At 38.8% G+C, this 22,881-nt stretch overlaps 1 protein-coding gene across 1 annotated transcript; it reads right to left on the minus strand.

Moving 5' to 3' along the window:
• Window positions 1-16,667: 16,667 nt before the first annotated feature.
• On the minus strand, window positions 16,668-17,627 carry LOC114200300 (olfactory receptor 2T11-like). Its single transcript, XM_028092346.1, is given in 1 exon segment — window positions 16,668-17,627. A coding segment is annotated over 1 exon segment (960 nt).
• Window positions 17,628-22,881: the final 5,254 nt, after the last annotated feature.

The following is a 22,881-nucleotide window of genomic DNA, read 5'->3' on the forward strand; positions in this document are numbered from 1 at the left end:
TTGATCCAGAAGGTACATTGGGTGCTGGATCAATAATAATAATGGTGCTAGTGATAAAAACTAAAACAAGAACTATAAGCAAAGAAACAGCTCCACTTCAAAATGCTAATGAAAATAAAGACACTGGTCACAAAGAAGTTAAGTGATTTACCCAAATCTGTAAGTGATGGGGTTGGGGTTGAGACCCAGCTCATCTGAACTTTTATTTTTTTAAGATTTTATTTATTTATTTGAGAGAGAGAATGAGAGAGAGAGAGAGAGAGAGGGAGCACATGAGAGGGGGGAGGGTCAGAGGGAGAAGCAGACTCCCTGCTGAGCAGGGAGCCCGATGCGGACTCAATCCTGGGACTCCAGGATCATGACCTGAGCTGAAGGCAGTCACTTAACCAACTGAGCCACCAAGACACCCTCATCTGAACTGTTAAAAACAGAATACTGCCTCTAATATTGATGATAATGTCAAATAAAATTCTGCTCAATGCAGAAAATACTTAATGACAGAAAGAAAAACAAATCGACATCAATTTTTCAAAAATACCCTTAATACACCACGTGCATAAGCACTGGGTGTTATACACAACTGATGAATTATTGAAAACTACATCAGAAACTAATGATGTGCTATATATTGACTAATTGAATTTGCTTTTTTTCTTTCTTTTTTCCTTGTTTCTTTGTTTCTTCTTTCTTTGTTTCTTCTTTCTTTCTTCTTTCTTTTTTCTTTCTTTCTTTCTTTCTTTATTAAGTTCTATTAGCCAACATGTAATATATCATTAGTTTTTGATGTAGTGTTCAATGATTCATTAGTTGCATATAAAACCCAATGCTCAACAGATCATGTGCCCTCCTTAATGCCCATCACCCAGTTACCTCATCCCCCCACGGACCTCCCTTCTGCAACTCTCAGTTGGTTTCCTGGAGTCCAGAATCTCTCATGGTTTGTCTCCCTCTCTGATTTCTTCCCATTCTGTTTTCCCTCCTTCCTCCTATGGTCCTCCACGCATTCCTTATATTCCACTTATGAGTGAACCCTGATAATTGTCTTTCTCTGATTGACTTATTTCACTTAGCATAATCCCCTCCAGTTCCATCCATGTCAATGCAAATGGCAGGTATTCAGCATTGTTGATGGCTGAGTAATATTCCATTGTAGATTTGGCCACATCTTCTTTATTCATTGATCTGTTGAAGGACATCTCAGCTTTTCCCACAGTTTGGCTATTGTGGACATTGCTGCTGTGAACATTGGGGCGCCGGTGCCTCTTCTTTTCCCTATGCCTGTGTCTTGGATAAACACGCAGTAATGCAACTTCTGGGCCCTATGGTAGCTCTATTTTTAACTTCTTGAAGAAACTCTATACTGTTTTCCAGAGTGGTTTTATGAGCTTGATTTCCCACCAACAGTGTAAAAGCGTTCCCCTTTCTCTGCATTCTTGCCAACATTTGTTGTTTTATTATCTTTTTAATTTTAGACATTCTAAGTGGTCTAAGGTGGTATCTCATTGTAGTTTTGATTTATATTTCCTTGACGGCAAGTGATGTGGAGCATTTTTTCATGTATCTGTTAGCCATTTGTATGTGTTCTTTGGAGAAGTGTCTGTTCATGTCTTCTGTCCATTTCTTGACTGGATTATTTGTTTTTTCAGTGTTAGGTTTCAGAAGCTCTTTATAGATCTTGGATACCAGCCCTTTATCTATAACGTCATTTGCAAATATCATCTCCCATTTCGTAGCTTGTCTTTTAGTTTTTTTTTTTTTGTACTGTTTCCTTTGCTGTGCAGTAGCTTTTTATCTTGATGAAGTCCCAAAAGTTCATTTTTGCTTTCGTTTCCCTTGCCTTTAGAGACATGTCTTGAAAGAGGTCGCTGTGACCAAGGTCAAAGAGGTTACTGCCTTTGGTCTCCTCTAGAATATTGATGGATTCCTCTCACATTAGGTATTTCAACCATTTGGGGTTTATTATTGTGTATGGTGTAAGAGAATGGTCCAGTTTCATTCTTCTGCATGGGGCTGTCCAATTTTCCCAGCACCATTTATTGAAGAGACTGTCTTTTTTCCATTGGATATTCTTTCCTGCTTCATCAAAGATTAGTTGACCATAGAGTGAGGGTCCATTCCTTGGCTCTCTATTCTGTTCCATTGATATATGTGTCTTTTTTTGTGCCAGTACCATGCTGTCGTGGTGATCACAGCTTTATAATATAGCTTGAAGTCAGGCATTGTGAAACCTCCAGGTTTGCTTTTTTTTTTCAACATTCCCCAGGGAATTCGGGATCTTTATGGTTCCATACATATTTTAGGATTGTTTGTTCCAGCACTTTGAAAAAAAAAAAACAGTGGTATTTTAATAGGGATGGCATTGAAAGTGTAGATTTCTCTGGGCAGCATAGACATTTTCACAATGTTTATTCTTCCAATCCATGAGGTTGGAATGTTTTTCCATCTCTTTCTGTCTTCCTCAATTTCTTTCATAAGTATTCTGTAGTTTCTAGGGCATAGATCCCTTACCTGTTTGGTTAGGTTTATTCCTAGATATCTTATGGTTTCTGGTGCTGTTGTAAATGGAATCAATTCCCTGAATTCTCCTTCTATGGTTACATTGTTAGTGTATAGAAAAGCAACTGATTTCTGTGCATTGATTTTGTATCCTGCCACATTGCTGAATTGCTTTAGGAGTTCTAGTAATTTGGTGGTGGAGTCTTTTCAGTTTTCCACATAAAGTATCATGTCATCTGCAAAGAGAGTTTGATATCTTCTTTGCCAATTTGACTGCCTTTTATTTCTTTTTGTTGTCTGATTGTTGAGGCTAGGACTTCTAGTACTATGCTGAACAAAAGTGGTGAGAGTGGGCATCCCTGTCTTGTTCAAGACCTTAAGGGAAAAGCTCTCAGTATTTCCCCATTGAGAATGATATTCTCTGTGGTTTGTTCATAGTTGGTTTTTATGATATTGAGGAATGTTCCCTCTATCCTTACACTCTGACAAATTTTAATCAGGAAATGATGCTGTATTTTGTCAAATGCTATTTCTGTATCAATTGAGAGGATCATATGGTTCTTGTCTTTTCTTTTGATAGTGTGCTCTATCACGTTGATTTGCAAATGCTAGTCCACCCTTGCATCCCAGGAATAAATCCTACCTGGTCGTGATGGATAATCCTTTTAATGTACTGTTGGATCCTTTTGGCTAGGATCTTGTTGATTATTTTGACATCCATGTTCATCAGGGATTTTGGTCTGTAGTTCTCCTTTTCGACAGGGTCTTTGCCTGGTTTTGGGATCAGGGTAATGCTAGCCTCATAGAATGAGTTTTGAAGTTTTCCTTCTGTTTCTCTTTGTTGAAACAGCTTCAGTAGAATAGGTATGATTTCTTCTTTAAATGTTTGGTAGAATTCCCCTGGGAAGCCATCTGGCCCTGGACTAACCCAGGAGATCATGGGATCCTGCTCCTACCGGGCCATTGCCTGAGAACAGGAACACTGATGACATTTCAGCTGCTTCCACAGTCACTCCTTAGGGTTTACAATATATTTCCTAAGAATCCATTTTTGATTACTGCTTCAATTTTGTTAGCGGTTATTAGTGTATTCAGATTGTCTCTTTCTTCTTTTTTACTCTTGGTAGTTTATGTTTCCAGGAATGCATACATTTCTTCCAGGTTGCTTGTTTTTGGCATATACTTGCTGGTAATAATTGTTTCTATTTCCTTAGTGTTAGTTGTGACCTCTCCCCCTTCATTCATGATTTTTTTTTAATTTGGGTCCTTTTTCTTTTCTTTTAGATAATTCTGGCCAGAGGTTTATTGATCTTATTAATTCTATCAAAGAACCAGCTTCTAGTTTCATTGATCTGTTCTACTGTATTTCTGGTTTCTATTTCATTGATCTTTGCTCTAATCTTTATTATTTCTCTTCTCCTGCTTGGTTTAGGTTTTATTTGCTATTCTTTCTCAGTCCCTTTAGGTTTAAGTTTAGGTTGTGCATTTGGGATTTTTCTAAATTTTTGAGAGAGGCTTGAATGGCTATGTATTTCCCCCTTAGGGCTGCCTTTGCAGTATCCCATAGATTTTTTTTAAAGATTTTATTTATTTATTTGTGAGAGAAAATGAGACAGAGAGAGCACATGAGAGGAGGGAGGGTCAGAGGGAGAAGCAGACTCCCTGCTGAGCAGGGAGCTCGGTGTGGGACTCGATCCTGGGACTCCAGGATCATGACCTGAGCTGAAGGCAGTCGCTTAACCAACTGAGCCACCCTGGGTGCCCCATCCCATAGATTTTGAACCAATGTGTCTTCATTCTCATTAGTTTTCATGAACTGTTTAAGTTCTTCTTTAATTTCCTTGTTGACCCAATCATTGTTTAGCAGGATGCATTTTAACTTCCAAGTGTTTGAATTCCTTCCAAATTTTTTCTTTTGATTGAGTTCCAGTTTCAAAGTATTGTGGTCTGATAACATGCAGAAAATAATCTCAGTCTTTTGGTATCAAGGGAGACCTGATTTGTGATCCAGTGTGTGGTCTATCCTGGCGAAGGTTCCATGTGCACTTGAGAAGATTGAGTATTCTGTTGTTTTAGGGTGGGATGTTCTGTATATATCTATGAAGTCCATCTTGTCCAATGTGTCATTCAAAGCTCTTGTTTCTTTGTTGATCTTCTGCTTAGATGATGTGTCCATTGCTGAGAGTGGAGTGTTATGCTCTCATATTATTAATGTATTTTTTAAAAGATTTTATTTATTTATTTGACAGAGAGAGACACAGTGAAAGAGGGAGTGGGAGAGGGATAAGCAGGCTTCCCGTGGAGCAGGGAGCCCAATACGGGGCTCGATCCCAGGACCCTGGGATCATGACTTGAGACAAAGGCAGATGCTTAATGACTGAGCCACACAGGTGCCCCTATTAATGTATTTTTATCAATATGTTTCTTTACTTTGATTATTAATTGGCTTATAGAATTTGCTGCCCCCATGTTGGGGGCATTGATATTTACAATTGTAAGATCTTCTTGTTGGATAGACCCTTTAAGTATGTTATAGTGTCCATCTACATATCTTACTATAGTCTTTGGTTTAAAATCTAATTTAATATGAGAACTGCTACCCCAGCTTTCTTTTGAGGTCCGTTGGCATGATAAATTGTTCTATATCCCATCACTGTCAGTCTGGTGGTGTCTGTAGGTTCAAAATGAGTCTCTTGTAGACAGCATATAGATGGGTTTTTTTTTTAATCCAATATGATAACATCTGTCTTTTGACTGGAACATTTAACTCATTTACTTTCAGAGTAACTATTGAAAGATATAAATTTAGTTCCATTGTATTGTCTGTAAAGTCCCTCTTTCTGTAGATTGTCTCTGTTATTTTCTGGTCTGTGTTACTCTTGGCATCTCTCTTTGCTTTAACATCCCCGTTAATATTTCTTACAGGGCTGGTGTCATTGTGCACTGAAGTAAATTCTCACTCACTAGTCTGAGTGGCTGTGCTGGGCTGCCTCTGCAAGGGAGAGCAGCAGCAGCTAAATCCTGCACATAGGTTTTATTTTGTTTTTAATCAAAAAAGCAAGGACAGATGCCTCCAAGCATGGGAAAGGAGTACAAATGGATGGCAAATACCTTGAAACAAGTTTGCATTTTCCCCTATGCCTAGGCACGCAGGGAGTTAGTCAGGGGATAAGGGAGGAGTGGGGTGTTTTGGTTAGCAATCACCAGGTACAGAAAGGGGAGACTGAGGGTTATATTTGTTCATAGCTCATAACTTATGCCCTGCCCCTGGGGATCATGGGATTCTGCTCCTACAGGGCCATTGCATTTAATAGTCCAAGAACCGAAATGCTGTTGATGTTTCAGCTGCTTCCACAGTCACCCCTCAGGGCTTAAAATATACTTTCTAAGACTAACCCAGGAGATCATGGGATCCTGCTCCTACAGGCCATTGCTTTCAACAGCCTGAGAACAGGAACACTGATGACTTTCAGTTGCTTCCACAGTCACTCCTTAGGGTTTACAATATATTTCTTAAGAATAATTCCATAGACTGGTTTGGTTGTCACATATTCTTTCAGTTTCTGCCAGTCCTGGAAGTTCTTTGTCTCTCCATCCATTATGAATGACAGTCTTGCTGGATAAAGTATTCTTGGTTGCATGTTCTTCTCATTTAGTAACCTGAATATACCTTGTCAGTCCTTTCTGGCCTGCCAGGTTCTTGTGGATAGTTCTGATGATATTCTTTCTGTATGTAAGGAACCTCCTCTCCCTAGTTGCTCTCAGGATAGCTTCTTTGGCCATAAGATTTGCAAGCTTCACGATTATACATCAGTGTGTTGATCTGTTTTTATTGATTTTGGGAAGGGTCCTCTCTGTCTCTTGGACATGAATACTTGTTTCCCTCCCCAGATTAGGGAAGTTCTCAGCCATGATTTGCTCAAATATACCTTCTAGCCCCCATTCTCTCTCTACCCCTTCTGGGATCTCGATAAAATGGACTTTGGTTCATTTCAAGGCGTCAGCAAATTCTCAAAGCCTTTCTTCATGGGCTGTTTATTGCCTTTCTCCCTTTTCCTCAAGTTCCTTCATTTCCATCAGCCTGTCCTCTAAACCACTTATTCTCTCTTCTGTCTCATTTAAGTTTGGCCTGACTAGATCTCATTTCTGCCCTTAGAGGCTCTGTGTTGTCATTTATACTTTCTTCAAAGCTAGCTATTAATTTTGTAATTGCTATTCTGAATTCCAGCTCTGACATCGTACTTATATCCATATTGTGTAGCTCTGTGTCAGAGAACATTTCCTCAGTTTCTTTCCTTTGTTGTGAGTTCCTCTTTCTAGTCATTCTGCCTAGGGAAGGATCTATAAATGAACGAATTGAGTCCAAAATATTAACCATGACCCATGCAAAATCCATCCTAGAAAAAATATGAAGTGTTTGGAAGCCACCACGGAAGAGCAAAAAAAGCCAAAATGTAACAAGACAACAACAATAATAATAATAATAATAGATGGGGGGGAAGATGGTAGAGGAGTAGGGGACCCTATTCCAACTGGTCCCCGAAATTGAGCTGGATATCTACCAGACCACTCTGAGCACCCACAAAATCAGCCTGAGATATAAGAAAATAGGACTGGATCTCTATAAACAGAATATGGCGGGTGGTTGGTTTTGAGGTATGAATCAGGGAGCTGTGATTCCATGGGCAGATATCAGAGGATAAATGGCAGCAGGAGGGAGCCTGGCCATGGGGATCCTACACTACTGGTGAGCAACAGCCTCGCACGCTGGAGATGGGGCACAGACTCACAGACCGGTAGCGTCAGGGAAAGAACTTTAGGGCAGCCCCCAGGACAGAAACCTGGAGTGGCAGGGCCGTGTGTGTGAACTGGGGGTGGCTGGCAGTTTTAGCAGCACAAAGGGCAGAGACGTGCCATGACCTGGAGGCAGGACTAGGAGTGCTACAGAAGGGTGCACAACCCAGGACGCTGCAGTTTATAGCAGTACAGACAGAGATGGAGATAGTGTGGTCTGGAGAGCTCACTGAAAAAGAGACTGCATTCTCTGCTCTGAGGCAGAGGGTTGGAAATGATCTCTTCTGCTCTGACTCTCGGAAGAGATGCAGAAAGCCACCAGGGAAATCTGCCAGAGAACAAGAGCCCCAAAAATCTGGTTCCCACTGAGCCCATCCCCCACAAGAGGGGGGCAGGGCAACTCTGCCCAAACAGGGTTGCCTGAGTAACAGCACAGCAGTCCCCTACCCCAGAAGACAGGCTGGGAAAACAAAAGGCCAGCAACCCTAAGGTTCCTAGAAAACAGGTGCATCTTCTTTGAGTTCTGGTCAATAATTTGGACTCTATACATTCCCTCAACCACCCATCAATAGAATGACTAAGTCGAGGAATCCCCAAAATAGGAAAGACTCAGATGTTATGACTTATGCTGCAGATTTACAAGTGGATGCAGTTATAACCAAGATGTCAGAGATGGAATTCAGGCTAGCAATTGTGAAGACAAAAGCTAGAATGGAGAAATCAATTAGTGGCAACATAGAGTCTCTAAGGGCAGAAATGAAAGCTGAATTGGCAGAACTTTAAAAATGCTACTAATGAGATCCATCTAATCTAGATAATCTAACAGCTAGGGTAAGTGAGGCAGAAGAACGAATAAGTGACCTGGAAGACCATTTAATAGATAAAAAAGGGAAAAGAGGAGGCTCGGCAAAAACAACCCAGAATTCATGAAAATAGAATCAGAGAAATAAGTGACACCATGAAACGTTCCAATGTCAGAATTATTGGAATGCCGGAGGGAGTGGAGACTAGAAGATATATTTGAGCAAATCGTAGCTGAGCACTTCCCTAATCTGAGGAATGAAACAAACATTCGTGTCCTAGAGGCAGAGAGGGCCCCTCCCAAGATCAAGGAAATCAGGCCAACATCCCGGCATGTAATAGTAAAACTCGCAAATTTTAGAACCAAGGAAACCATCTTAAGGGCAGTTAGGGGGAAGAGATTCCTTCTGTACAGAGGGAAGAACATCAGAATAACATCAGACCTATCCACAGAAACCTGGCAAGCCAGAAAGGCCTGGCAAGACATATTCAGGGTACTAAACGAGAAGAACATGCAGCCAAGAATACTTTATCCGGCAAGGCTGTAATTTAGAATGAGTGGAGAGATGCAGAGCTTCCAAGACTGGCAGATCCATCCATGTGCTGTCTACAAGAGACTCATTTTCAACCTAAAGATACATCCAGACTGAAAGTGAAGGGATGGAGATCCATTATCTATGCCAGCGGACCTCAAAAGAAATTGGGGTAGCAATTCTTATATCAGACAAATTAGATTTTAAACTAAAGTCTGTAGTTAGAGACACAGAAGGAAACTATATCATTCTTAAAGGGTCTTTCCAACAAGAAGTTCTAACAATTGTAAATATTTATGCCCCCAACATAGGAGCAGCTATCTACATAAGCCAACTGTTAACCAAAATAAAGAGTTATATTGATAACGATATGTTAATTGTAGGAGACCTCATTACACCACTCTCAGCAATGGACAGATCATCTAATCAGAAAATCAACAAGGAAACAAGAGCTTTGTGTCACACACTGGACCAGAAGGACTTCATAGATATATACAGAACATTCCACCCTAAAGAAACAGAATACTCATTCTTCTCGAGTGCACATTGAATTTTCTCCAGAATACACCACATACTGGGTCACAAATCAGGTCTTAACTGATACCAAAAGATTGAGATTATTCGCTGCATATTCTCAAACCACAATGTTTTAAAACTGGAACTCAATCACAAGAAAAAATGTGACAGAAATTCAAACACTTGGACGCTAAAGACCACTCTGCTCAAGAATGTTTGGGTCAGCCAGGAAATCAAAGAAGAACTTAAACAATTCATGGAAATGAATGAGAACAAAAACACATCAGTCCAAAACCTATGGGATACTGCAAAGGTGGTCCTAAGGAGGAAATACAGAGCCATCCAAGCCTCACTCAAAAAAAAATATAGAGGGCGCCCGGGTGGCTCAGTTGGTTAAGCGACTGCCTTCGGCTCAGGTCATGATCCTGGAGTCCTGGAATCGAGTCCCACATCGGGCTCCCTGCTCAGCAGGGAGTCTGCTTCTCTCTCTGACCCTCTTCCCTCTCGTGCTCTCTCTCTCTCATTCTCTCTCTCTCAAATAAATAAAATCTTTAAAAAAATATATAGAAAAATCCCGAATTCACCAACTAACTCTACAGCTTAAAGAACTAGAGAAAAAGCAACAAACGATGCCTAAGCCACGCATTAGAAGAGAAATAATTAAAATTAGAGCAGAGATCAATGAATTAGAAACCAGAAACACAGTAGATCACATCAACGAAACTAGAAGTTGGTTCTTTGAAAGAATTAATAAGATCGATAAACCACTGGCCAGACTTATCCAAAAGAAAAGAGAAAGGACCCAAATTAGTAAAATTGTGAAGGAAATGGGAGTGATCACGACTAACACCAAGGAAATAGAAATAATTATTAGAAATTATTATCAAAACTATATGCCAATAAACTGAGCAATCTGGATGAAATGGAGGGCTTCCTGGAAACCTAAAAGTTGCCAAGACTGAAACAGGACGAAACTGACAATCTGAATAGGACAATAACCAGTAATAAGATTGAAGCAGTGATCAAAAACCTCCAAAAAAACAAGAGTCCAGGGCCTGATGGATTCCCTGGGGGAATTCTACCAAACATTCAAAGAAGAAATAATACTTTTCTACTGAAGCTGTTTCAAAAAATAGAAACAGAAGGAAAACTTCCAAACTCCTTCTATGAGGCCAGCATTACCTTAATCCTCAAACCAGCCAAAGACCCCAACAAAAAGGAGAATTTCAGACTGATATCCCTGATGAATGTGGATTCCAAAATCCTCCACAAAATCCTAGCTAATAGGATCCAACAATACATTAAGAGGATCATCCACCACCACGAAGTGGGATTTATTCCTGGGATGCAAGGGTAGTTCAATATTCGCAAATCAATCAATGTGATAGAACACATTAATAAGAGGAGGGAGAAGAACTATACAGTCCTCTCAATTGATGCAGAAAAAGCATTTGACAAAATACAACATCGTTTCCTGATTAAAACTCTTCAGAGTATAGGGATAGAGGGAACATTCCTCAAGTTCATAAAATCCATCTATGAAAAACCCATAGCGAATATCATCCTCAATGGGGAAAAGCTGAGACCCTTTCCCTTCATATCAGGAACACGTCAAGGATGCCCACTCTCACCACTATTGTTCAACATAGTACTAGAAGTCCTAGCAACAACAATCAGACAACAAAAAGAAACAAAAGGCATCCGAATAAATGGTACATGGGTGTACCTAATTGCTACTATGCTAAGTGAAATAAATCAGATGAAGAAAACCAAATATGTTATTTCACTTATGTGTGGAATGTAAAAATAAAGACATAAAAAGCTTCTGCACAGCAAAGGAAACAGTCAACAAAACAAAGAGGTAACCCACGAAATGGGAGAAGATATTTGCAAATGACACTACAGATAAAGGGCTGGTATCCAAGATCTATAAAGAACTTCTCAAACTCAATACCCAAAAAACACATACTCAAGTTAATAAATGGGCAGAAGCCATGAAAAGACACTTCTCTGAAGAAGACATACAAATGGTTACCAGACACAAGAAAAAGTGTTCATCATCTTTAGCCATCAGGGAAATTCAAATCAAAACCACACTGACATACCACCTTACACAAGTTAGAATGGCAAAAATGGACAGGGAAAGAACCTACAAATGTTGGAGAGGTTGTGGAGAAGGGGCAACCTTCTTATACTGTTGGTGGGAATGCAAGTCGGTACAGCCACTTTGGAAAACAGTGTGGAGGTTCCTCAAAAATTTCAAAATAGAGCTACTCTATGACTCAGCAATTGCACTCCTGGATATTTATCCCAAAGACACATGTAGTGAAAAGAAAGGCCATATGCCCTCCAATGTTCACAGCAGCAATATCTGCAATAGACAAACTGTGGAAAGAGCCGAGATGCCCTTCAACAGATGAATGGATAAAGAAGATGTGGTCCATATATACAATGGAATATTACTCAGCCATCAGAAAGGATGAATACCCAACTTTTACAACCACATGGATGGGACTGGAGGATATTATGCTAAGTGAAATAAGTCAAGCAGAGAAGTCAATTATCATATGGTTTCACTTATTTGTGGATCATAAGGAATAGCATGGAGGACATTAGGAGAAGGAAGGGAAAAATGAAGGGGGGCGGAATCCGAAGGAGAGATGAACCATGAGAGACTATGGACTCTGAAACAAACAGGGCTTGATAGGGGAGGAGGGAGGGAGGATTTGTTAGCCTGGTGATGGGTATTAAGGAGAGCACGTACTGCATGGAGCACTGGGTGTTATATGAAAACAATCAATCGTGGATCACCACATCAAAAACTAATGATGTATTTTATGGTGACTAACATAATATAAAAAATTTAAAAATTAAAAAAAATAACAAGTGGTGGGGGAGAGAAACTATAATCTCACAGGGTGGGCAAAGCAAGGTGACTTGCTGGTTCCTGATTGAATTTTGGCCTGTGTGTTAGAAGACACTACAATCCCAAATTGCAAAGAAACAACACTTCTATTTATATAAAAATAAAATTGAATAGAGGGATAAAAGGACTAGAATGAACCATATATCTTTAAAATGTAGATGTGAGAAAAGTAAAAGTTAAAAAGTGACTTAAAAGCATAAGTTGGTAAAATAAGAATTTAATTGAAATGGAAAAAGATAGAGAAAAAAAAGAAACGGAAAATTTTAGACTGAAGGATAAATGAGTTGTGGGGAAACACCTGGAGCTCAATATACTATTTTCCCGTGGTCCTGGAGTTTTACAGTCTTGTGAGATCCCTAAGCTTGTCATTCACCTGTTCTTCCAGTCTCTCTTCTGGGGGAATGGCCTGATTTGCTTCTTCTCAGGTGTCTTTTCCTGGGTGGAGTCGCTCCACCCCTTGTCAGGGGTACGAGAGCTTAATGTAAGGTGGTCCTCTGTGTGACCTTTTTCCTTGGCGGTTTTCCATGCTTCTTCAGAGGGTCAGAGCAAAAATGGCCGTGCCTGGATCTCTGGCCCAGAGTGGCAAGGTCCCCCCCCTATTCAATAAACCCTCCAGGTCAAACAAAATTCACTTCTGCATGTGCCAAAGTCTGCAGACTTCCACAGTTCATGCCCACTGCAATCCTCCCATGGGGAGTGCCAGGTAGTTGTGAGCATCACTGAGCTTTGTGTCTTTATGACTGCAAGCATTTGTGGGCTTGCTTGTACCCTATTCTGCTTCTCCCAGGTCATGGCTGGGTGACACCCTACTGTCCTTTCTGGGGCTGCTGGCACCCTGGGAGCTGTTGCCCAGTCATGGGAACAGCTGTTTCATCCATCCCAGGGGATGGTAACCAGCCACACGTTTTGGTCCTTTTCCAGGTGCTCAGGCAAAGAGTGGTCTCCTTACCAGCCTGGCTCCTGGTTTAATGCAACCAGAGCTGAGAGTCCTTCCTGGGCTCCCTGACCATAACCAGTTTCCCTGCTACACTGCTTGGTCACTGTATATGTTCAGACACCTCTGTTCTTTCTGTGTCTCCTGGGATTCTGAGACCACAATGACCCACTTTGAATTCTGTACTTTTAATCCCCTGAACCCCTTTCAGAAAGGGATATCTCTCACTGAAGATTACTAAGAGTTCCAATTTTGCACTCCAGTCTTATATCACTTTCTGATAGCCAGCTTATGGAAGCTCTTTCCCCCCTCCATTTATCTTCTGTTATTTCCCCACAGATTCACAACTCCACACCTCTTATCCTGCAAAAAGCAGTTGCTTTTCTGCTTGTAGAATTCCAGAAATATTTTCTTACATCTCAGGCTGATTTTGTAGGTGTTCAGAAAGGTTTAATAGATATTCAGCTAAATTTGAGGTAGCAGATGAAACGAAGTCCCCTACTTCATTGCTGTCTTGCCTCCAGCTGGTTAATTGAGTTTAAATAAAAAATACTCTTAATATCATTTTTGTAGTTACTTAAAATTTTTTTTTGTTTTATTTTCCTAACCATATATAGTTTTTTAAGGAACACACCAAGGACATACATTGTAGTTTTAGAATAATGTCATGTGTTAATTATCCACAAGGTAGCAGATGGATGATGCCAATTTGGTCCCTTAGTAATACCTACAGGAAGGCTAGATAGAATCTAAAAAAAATCCTCTAGGGATTTTATCAAATTTATGGATCTTTTCTCCCTGTAAGGGATAAAGGGGAGAAGTATAAATGTCCCAGATACAATTACAAATGATTGAATTTGGTATTTAAAATATAAATTATTTAATGAATCAAGAGGGACTGCTGGTGAGACCTGTACCTTGAGAACACACAGAAAAATGCCGAGTGACCACATGATAAAAGCAGAACTACCTTTGTCTCAAGACACAAGAGTCACAGACTCAGATAATCTCTATTGTTAGAACCCTTTCCCCATTTCTTGATTTTTAACAGGGAATCCTTCTTTAAGACAGGAAAATTTGGTACAGAGAGGTTAGGTAACACATTAAAGGATACACAGCACAGAAATTAAAAAGTCAAGATTCAAACACCAGTGAGTTTAACTACAAGCCTGTGATCCTAACATCATTCATTTGCACCTGAAATTGGCATATGGGTTGGAAGTAATTTAAAACATTTAAATTTGAATAGGAAAAATTTAAAAAAAATCAGTTCAAAAGCTTAACAATCAACTGATTGTTGATTCGCAAATGCAAAGGTAGAAGTCTGAACATTTTAATAAAATCGATTTGGAACAGAAAGATTATTCACTGAGGACATTAGATAATCCAACTTGTCACCAGAGAAGACATCACAAAGACCAGTTTAAAGACTGGATGTACTGGAGGGTGTCTTTAACTCATAAACTTAAATAATTAGTATGTTGAGGAGACAGTATGTTACCTTATGATTCCAAATTATATCATGTTATACAATAAGCTCCACATGGGCAAGAATGTTGGTTAAAAAAATCTTTAATTTCACAAAGAAATCAATTCATTGAAATAAACAACTATATTATAATCAACCCCAAGACTACTCTGCAATCCTAGTATCTATAATTTATTCATTTATTCAACTGATCTCCAAAATATTTTTCTTCTTGTCTCAAATTTTTAACAATCATTCCTGTCCTTCACAAGTAGAAGCTCTCCTTGATTCTACTTGCACTGTGAAATAGAAGAAATCAGAGGAGAACTTACTTGTATCACCTATGCTCTGCTTTACTTCCTGCTATAGTAAATGAACTAGCCATGCTAACTCAAATAAATCAACCTCTTTTCTTCTAAATTGGTTTCTCTGCTCTCTGTCTCTCTCAGAGGTCATCTTCTGGAAGAAGTTTCCTCCACTTTGTATCTATTATCAATTTATGCTTTGTGTAAATTATTCCCTTTAACATATCTGCAATATCCTACAACAACAAAAAACATTGATATCATATCCTTTTCTAGCCGCTGCTCCATTTATCTGCTGTCATTAAAAATTGTACTTACACTCTAGTCATCTTGTCCACTTTCTCCCCTTCTATTTACTCTGAATCCTCTTGGAGGGCACAACTTCATTGGAATTGCTTTTTTTAAGGTCATAATTGAACTTTTTGTTGACAAATACAGTGGCCAATCAAAACTCTCATTGTAATCCAACAAGAAACAGCATCTAGTGCATTTGATTATACTCCAGTTTTGAAGTTTCCTCACTTCTGAGATATTACTTCTTACTCCATCAATCACTGTCTCTTATCACACTTTCTTTCCAGCTGAACAGCCTCCTTAGTCTTAAATATTTACTCCTACCTAAGTTTCAACTAATCCTATGCTTTTAAGTATTCTTTCTACTCTGAAGACTACCAAATTTAAACCTTCAGCCCTTAACTCCAATCTGAACCCCACTTGGCTTCATATATCTAATAGAAATTTCAAAAGTTTCTCAACAATTAAATTCTTGATTTCTCCTACTCAATCCTGCCATTCTGAAAGTTTTCAAAATTTCAGAAATCTTAGTTTCCTTTCCCTTGAGGTCAATTGACTTATCTTTCATTTCACTTTCTTTCCTAATAGTCATCTTTTCCACGAGCTAAATCTTCTTGTCTAACTACCTGCTTCAATCCTTCTTTCTTCTCATTTGAAGATTCCTAAATTGTTTTCCTACATACAATCTAGTTCCCTGTTCCATATACCACACTATAGACATAGTGTGGAAGTGTGCATAAAATAGTGCATATAAAAATGTACATCTTATCAAGTTATGTCTATACAGAAAATTCTTCAAAAGCTTTCCATCTCACTCCAAACAACCCTGAACTGCATCCAAGTCCTGTTGGTGAATCACAGATTTGGGCAATGTAAATTTTCTTCCCATAGATGCCACCTTTCCTAGAATTCTGCTATTAAAATAACATGGAAAAATGCACAGTAGTTCTCTTTGATGTTAAATATTAGAGTCTGTCCCTTTTGAGTAGGTATGCAATGTTTGGACATTCAATATTCAGTCAGTTTAGCTCACTCACTATTTACTGTGGCCTAGTATTTGACAGTCACTATTTTTAGCACAAGTGCTATGAAAATGATCATAGAGGTTAAAATCCTCTGAGACAAAGCCAATAAATATCTGATTCAAATTGTGTGATTTCTATCCTTTGTCACTTGTGAATTGGTATTATTTTACTTTATTGATACAAAAATAATCACATAATTATTGGCAACAAAATTTGTTAGCTTTGAGAAGTGTTCCTGGGTTAAGTGTGAAAAGAATCTGCAAAGATTTCCTGTGAACTCTACGATACACCTTTTTCCCCCTTTATTTAGTCTGAGAGACAAGAACCAGCATCAGATGAATTCTTTAACCTATGTAATAATATCTTATTGTTGATAGGTAGCCAAAATGTATCTGAAAAATAATGAATGTAATGATAAATCTTTGGTTCTCTCCCCTGGTAACAAGAAACCAGGCATGGTAAATCCTTTTATTTGCCAATTGTAAGTAATCTTTGACAGCTGACTAAATAGTCACCTTTGAAACAGGACAATAGACAATGTTCTTAGGAAGACTTACTGTCAGCTTATTGAATCCTTAAGAATCACTTGTGGATACTTTTTGAGCAGATGAGTATTGTGAAAATACCTTTTTAAATGTCCCCATGACATCCTTGTTTCTGAGGCTGTAGATAAGAGGATTGAGCATGGGTGTGACAATGGTATAGAAGGCTGACACTACCTTGTCCTGCTCAGGAGTGTGAAAAGACTGGGGCAGAACATAAGTGTAGAAGGCAGCCCCATAGAAAATGCTGACTACAGTCAAGTGGGAAGAACAAGTGGTAAAAGCTTTCTTCCAGCCTTCAGCAGAGTGCATTCGGTGGACAGTTAACAAGATGAGAGAATAGGAGGTTGAGATGATAGAGATAGGGATGAGCAACATGAGTACACAGCAGATGTACATTAGGGTTTAATACAAGGATGTGTCAGCACAGGCTAGTCTGAGAACTGCAGGGATCTCACAGAAAAAATGGTTGATACTTCAGGAACCACAGTAGGGGACATTCATGGTGATGGGGGTGAGCAGAAAGCCATCCAAGAACCCACCAAACCAGGCACCAGCAGCCAGCAGGAGACACACCCTGTGGTTCATCAGGACTGGATACCTAAGAGGGTTACAGACAGCCACATAGCGGTGATAGGCCATGAGGCCCAAGAGGAAGAACTCTGAGCCAATCATGGTCAAGTAGAGGAAGATCTGGATGCCACAACCTATAAAGGAAATGGTCTTCTTTTTAGAAAACATGTCGACCAGAAGTTTTGGGACAGTTGTACAAATGAAAAGGGTGTCCATGATGGACAGCTGACTAAGCAGGAAATACATAGGAGTATGGAGATGGGAGTCCACCTGAATCAAGAATATCATGACCAAATTTGCAGTTACAGCCACCACAAAAATAGCAAAAATAACAGCAAAGACAATCCCTGTAGCTTTATTGTTCACCAGAAGCCCCAGGAGGATAAAGTCAGAGGATAAAGTTATATTCTTCATTGACATTGCTGATGGCAGCTCCAGCAGAGCAGACAGCCACAAAGACCAGGAAGGAAAAGGAGAGAAGACACTTTCAGTATGGATGAAACTTACAATGGAAATGACACCTCAGAGAGTACTGGTTGGGCTGAAATTTTCCAAGGCAAAATGCTAGAGAAAAATGAACAGACCAAGAGACACATCTTAAGTTAGAAACTGTAGATCTATTTCTCTTTGTTGAGAAATTTTTTATATTGTGTTTATGTTCATGCAGCAATACATAGATTATGCTAACTGCATTAAAAAGCTGGTATTTGCTATAAGTGGGTTAGAGTTTAACTATATCTTTCCTATTCACTCTCTGCATTTCTGGCATCCAGAATGTTGTACAGTCTATAGTAGAGCTAAGTCAATATTGGTTGGGGTAAAGTCTCTTTGATTCACTGATTATTTGAAAGGCCAAAGGTGAGCAAAATGAATAATTTAGGAAGTGTAGAATGTAAAGAGAAAAAAAAAAAAACACCTTCTATGTGTTTCCTCTATTCTCATTATTTTACCTCTGACACTTTTGGTCACCAAATTTGTGAGGGTTTATTCCCCATAATAAGCAATGTCCAACTCTCCAGACAACCAGCTAGGTATCCTACAATTTAATACAGTACTCATACTATCTACATGGAGATAGCTTAATATCTCACTGGTTAAGGGCTTAGTTCCACAAGATTGTTCCCCAAATCAGATACCAATTGCCAAATAGAGCTTATCACTTGGGCTTCTGAACCACTGGCTATAAACAGAAGGTTTTCATGACCCCATCCCTGGGTTCAATTAATTTTCTAGAGTGGGAAATATTTTAATTACTAAATTGACTAGTATATAACTAAGGAACAACCAGGTAGAGGAGATACATAAGTTAAGATATGCAGGAAAAGCCCAGGAGGTTCATTGTCCTCTCTGGATGTACCATCCTCTTGGCAATTCCATATGTTCAGAAGCTCTCTGAACCCCATCTTTTTAGATTTTTATGGATGCTTGATTATTTTTGCATGTTTGATTAAATCATTGGCCATCAGTGACTAATGAAACCTCTAGATCCTCTCCTTGGAGATCTGAAAGGTAGAGGTTTAAAAACTGCAAATCTGGGGCACCTGGGTGGCTCAGTCAGTTAAGTGGTTGCCTTCGGCTCAGGTCGTGATCCCAGAGTCCTAGGATCGAGCCCCACGTTGGGCTCCCTTCTCAGTGGAGAGCCTGCTTCTCCCTCTCCCTCTGCTTGCCTCTCTGCCTACTTGTGCTTTCTCTCTCTCTGTCAAATAAATAAATAAAATCTTAAAAAAATAAAATAAAAATAAAAACTGCAAATCTTTAATTATGGTTTGTTTCCTGGCAGCCAGCCCTGATTCTTAGGAGATTTCAATAAGTCACCTCATTAGCATAAACTCAGGTGTGGTAGGAGGGCCTTTTTATGAATAACACAAGATATCTGCATAGCTATTTCCATTTAGGAAATTCAGAGGGTTTTAGGAGCTCTATGCCAGGAATATGAAAAAAAACTTAGTTATGCATCACAACATCACAAAAGGTTAGGACATTTGTTGGTATTTCATAAATGAAATGTTCCAGCCATATTTAATCCAGGTTATTCTGGTAGCTTTCCTGCTATCTCCCTGCTCTTTCTTTTTTGTCTATTTTTAGTCTAACCTCAGCAGAGTATAGTGATCTTAAAAATCTACATCAGAGGAGCACCTGGGTGGCTCAGTTGGTTAAGCATCCACCTTCGGCTCAGAGGTCATGATCCTAGGGTCCTGAGAGTGAGCCCTGCATCAGGCTCCCTGCCCAGCAGGGAACCTGCTTCTCCCTTTCCCTCTGCCAATTCCCCTGCTTGTGTGTGCTCTCTCTCCGTCAAATAAATAAATAAAATCATTAAAAAAAATCTGTATCAGAGCAGGTCAACTCCTGCTCAAAGGTCTACTATGAAACTTCATATTTCACTTCAAGGCCTACCATATTGTAACACTTTAATCCTTTGAAATCATTTTCTGCTTTCTCCAGTGCATTTGCCCTGGTGCTGTAAATCCCACATGGCTTCCCCTCTAATCCTTTGTCCCCACTCTGGGTGTGCCCCCAGTCTACAGCTTTTGTCTCTCCTGTGACCCAGGCCTGGGTTTGCCACCCACATCTGTGACTGACACCCTCACATCATTCAGGGCTTTGCTTCAAGCCCACCTTCTCAGAGGGGCCTATTCTTATAGGTCTTGGTGACTATTGTTCTTATATTCCTTCACACCACTTAACATATATATTTATTTCATTTTGTGTTAGTCTCCTGTCACTGACAGAGTCTCAATATGAGTAAGGCAATTTGCCTATTTTGTTTACTATGTGCTTCCAGAATATAAAAGAATGCCTGGAACATGGTAAATATTTATTGAATATTTAAATAAACTATTATTAAACATATATTGTTTATTAAAATGCAAATTGCTTTTTCTTTTTGCTCTTTAAGTGATTCATTTCTTGTAGCATGTCTTTAAAATCCACATGAATATGATCTATAAAATATGCTCAAGGAAAATTGAAAAAAATTAAATGCCAGGCCCTTGTGTTTATCTTCAAACCAAAATGAAATTCCAATAAGATTGGATTTACCCACATTTTCTAATACTTAGTTCTAGGAAACAAAAATATTTCATAAGTTTCTAGGATAAAACAGCAATACTAATCTTAGTCATTGAGGTCTTACATATACAAATTTGAGATAATCACTGTCATTGATTTAAAATCAATATACTATTTTGGACACAGTCAGATGTCAGCATAAATTTTCAGCCCACAAGGGACTCACCACTTTCTCTCCTTTCTGAATCTGCCCATGTTGTATTGGCACTTCGTTCATTGTGTCTCAATTATTGTGTAAAAGATAACTGTATCTGCAGATGTTATTATCCATCTGGAGATTGTATTGTGGGTGTTAATAACATAATTTGAACTTACCCTAGATCACACAGGCAAAAGGACAGAAAATCATTGTGAATGTTTTTTCTTATCAGCAATTTACATCTGTCTTCTATTATCAGGAAAAAATGTGTCTTAAAACATGTTTCTATAAATTTTGTATTTTACTAAACTTAACAAAGCTATGATATATTTAAATTAGTGATAAATGAAACCAATTATACTAGGCAGAATAATGTCCTCACCTCACTCAAGGATCCCTATGTCCTAATTCCAAGACTATGAACACGTTCCCTCATTTGGCAAAACAGATTTTGCAGATGTGATTAAGAGGAGATTATTCTGGAGGTGCCTGGTTGGCTCAGTAGGTTAAGCATCCAACTCTTGATATCGGCTCAGGTCTTGATCTCAGGGTGGTGAGTTCAATCACTGTATTGGGCTCCACACTGGGCGTGGAGCCTACTTAAAGAGAGAGAGAGATATATTATTCTGGAATGTCCTGTTGTGCTCAATGTAAATACAAGCGTCCTTATAAGAGGGAGGCAGAGATCAGAGGAGATGTGGTATTATGAACAGAGGTCCAAAAGATTCAAACACTGGCTTTGAAGATGAAGAGGACCATGATGCAAGGAATTGAGTGGTTTCTTGAATGTGAAAAATGGTAAAAAAAAAAAAAAGGTTTCTCCTCCAAGGCCTTCAGAAATGAGTACAATCATCCTTGATTTTAGCTTATAATGACCATTTTCTGACTTGTGACCTCCAGAATTGAAAGATAATAAATTTGTGTCATTTAAAGTTAGTGGTAATTTGATACAGCAGCCACACCAATAAATAATTTTATCAACTTTTAAACGAGTATAATTGAGGCATGTTGCTAATAACAAATTAGCCAGTACCCATGCTGTGCTTACCATGTGCCAGTCATCTCTCTACGTGCTCTAGTGTTTTGATGTAGTCAACTTTTACAGCACCTCTATGGGATCAGTTACTATAATTATCACTATTTGTCAATTGAGGAAACTGAGGCACAGGAAGGGCAAGTGGCATGGTTCAAAGCAGGACACTGTTTTTCATACTCTCCAGTTACAGTCAATTGACCCTAAATGTACAATATCCTTTTAATCATCTGTTAAATTTACAGCTGTCTAAGACAAGTCATATTAATACAAGCTGCAAAACCATAATCACATTAAAAAGGTTTTGGATTTCTGGTCAAAGTTTTCAACAAAGTTACAAAGTAAGAAATGAAGTTCATTATTTCCAAAAATACAAAGTGCTCTCTTAACTCCTGGGCAATCTCTAAGAATCACATGTTTGCCTATAGATACCTGATTTCCCACCAGAGGGTGGGTGGGGAGGAGGAAAAAACGAGAAAAAGCAAAAAAAGTCCTCCCCGAATGTAACCTGGGAACGATCCCCCAAACACCAGACTCACAATTCTCACTGCTGAATATTCACTGCTGAGGGCAACTCCTTATCTCCAAGCAGACATAATAATATCCATCCAATAGTTCTACTCCCAGTCCTTCCCCAGTAGAACCATCATTACATATGCAGCTCTGTAAAAATGACACTATATTTCCTTTTGAAGATCCACATTTGAAAGAAATCCTCCATAATGTGTGTCAGGGGGAAGTGGCAGAGTTAACTCCTAAATGAATGACTTATGAGGACAAGAAAATTAAAATTGAATGAAGAATAAACAACAAAAACATTTCAAAAATTACATGAAAGTGTGAATGCAAATTAACTCATTGTGGCATATACTGAAATGTTACTAGAGAAATCTTATCGATGATTTACAAATCTAAAACCATGAGTTAAATTATCAAGTTTTTAAAACATAATTTCCTTCTTCTACTGTATGTGTGTGTATATATATATATATATATATATATATATATATATATATATATATATATATATATTAGATACAGATGTTCCTAAGTTGGGAGGATAATTTTTTAACATTTTAAGGGTCTGTGGGGCATGTGACTCTTGATCTCGGAGTCATGAGTTCAGTCCCACATTGGGTGTGGAGCCTACTTTAAAAAAATGTAAAAAAATAAAAAAAAATTAAGAGAAGACTTAAAGTAAAATGCTAGCTCTGCGATCAGATCTCAAACGTGTTATGGTTGTGTCTAACATAATACATCACTCTCTTAAATGAAAACCTCTTTACAGGTGGAAGTACTTTGAGAGCTTCCCCACGGTTGATTTAGGTCATTGGTTCCATAAAAACAGATTTTCAATATCATTATTCTTTACTTGAGTATGATTAGAGTTAGTTATTAAGTTTAATATCATTGGAAAATTCAAGGTGTTCTTG

The sequence above is a fragment of the Eumetopias jubatus genome, unplaced genomic scaffold, assembly GCF_037043125.1.
Source record: "Eumetopias jubatus isolate StellerSeaLion01/CBP00866 unplaced genomic scaffold, mEumJub1_p1.0 scaffold_5, whole genome shotgun sequence".
NCBI lineage: Eukaryota > Metazoa > Chordata > Mammalia > Carnivora > Otariidae > Eumetopias > Eumetopias jubatus.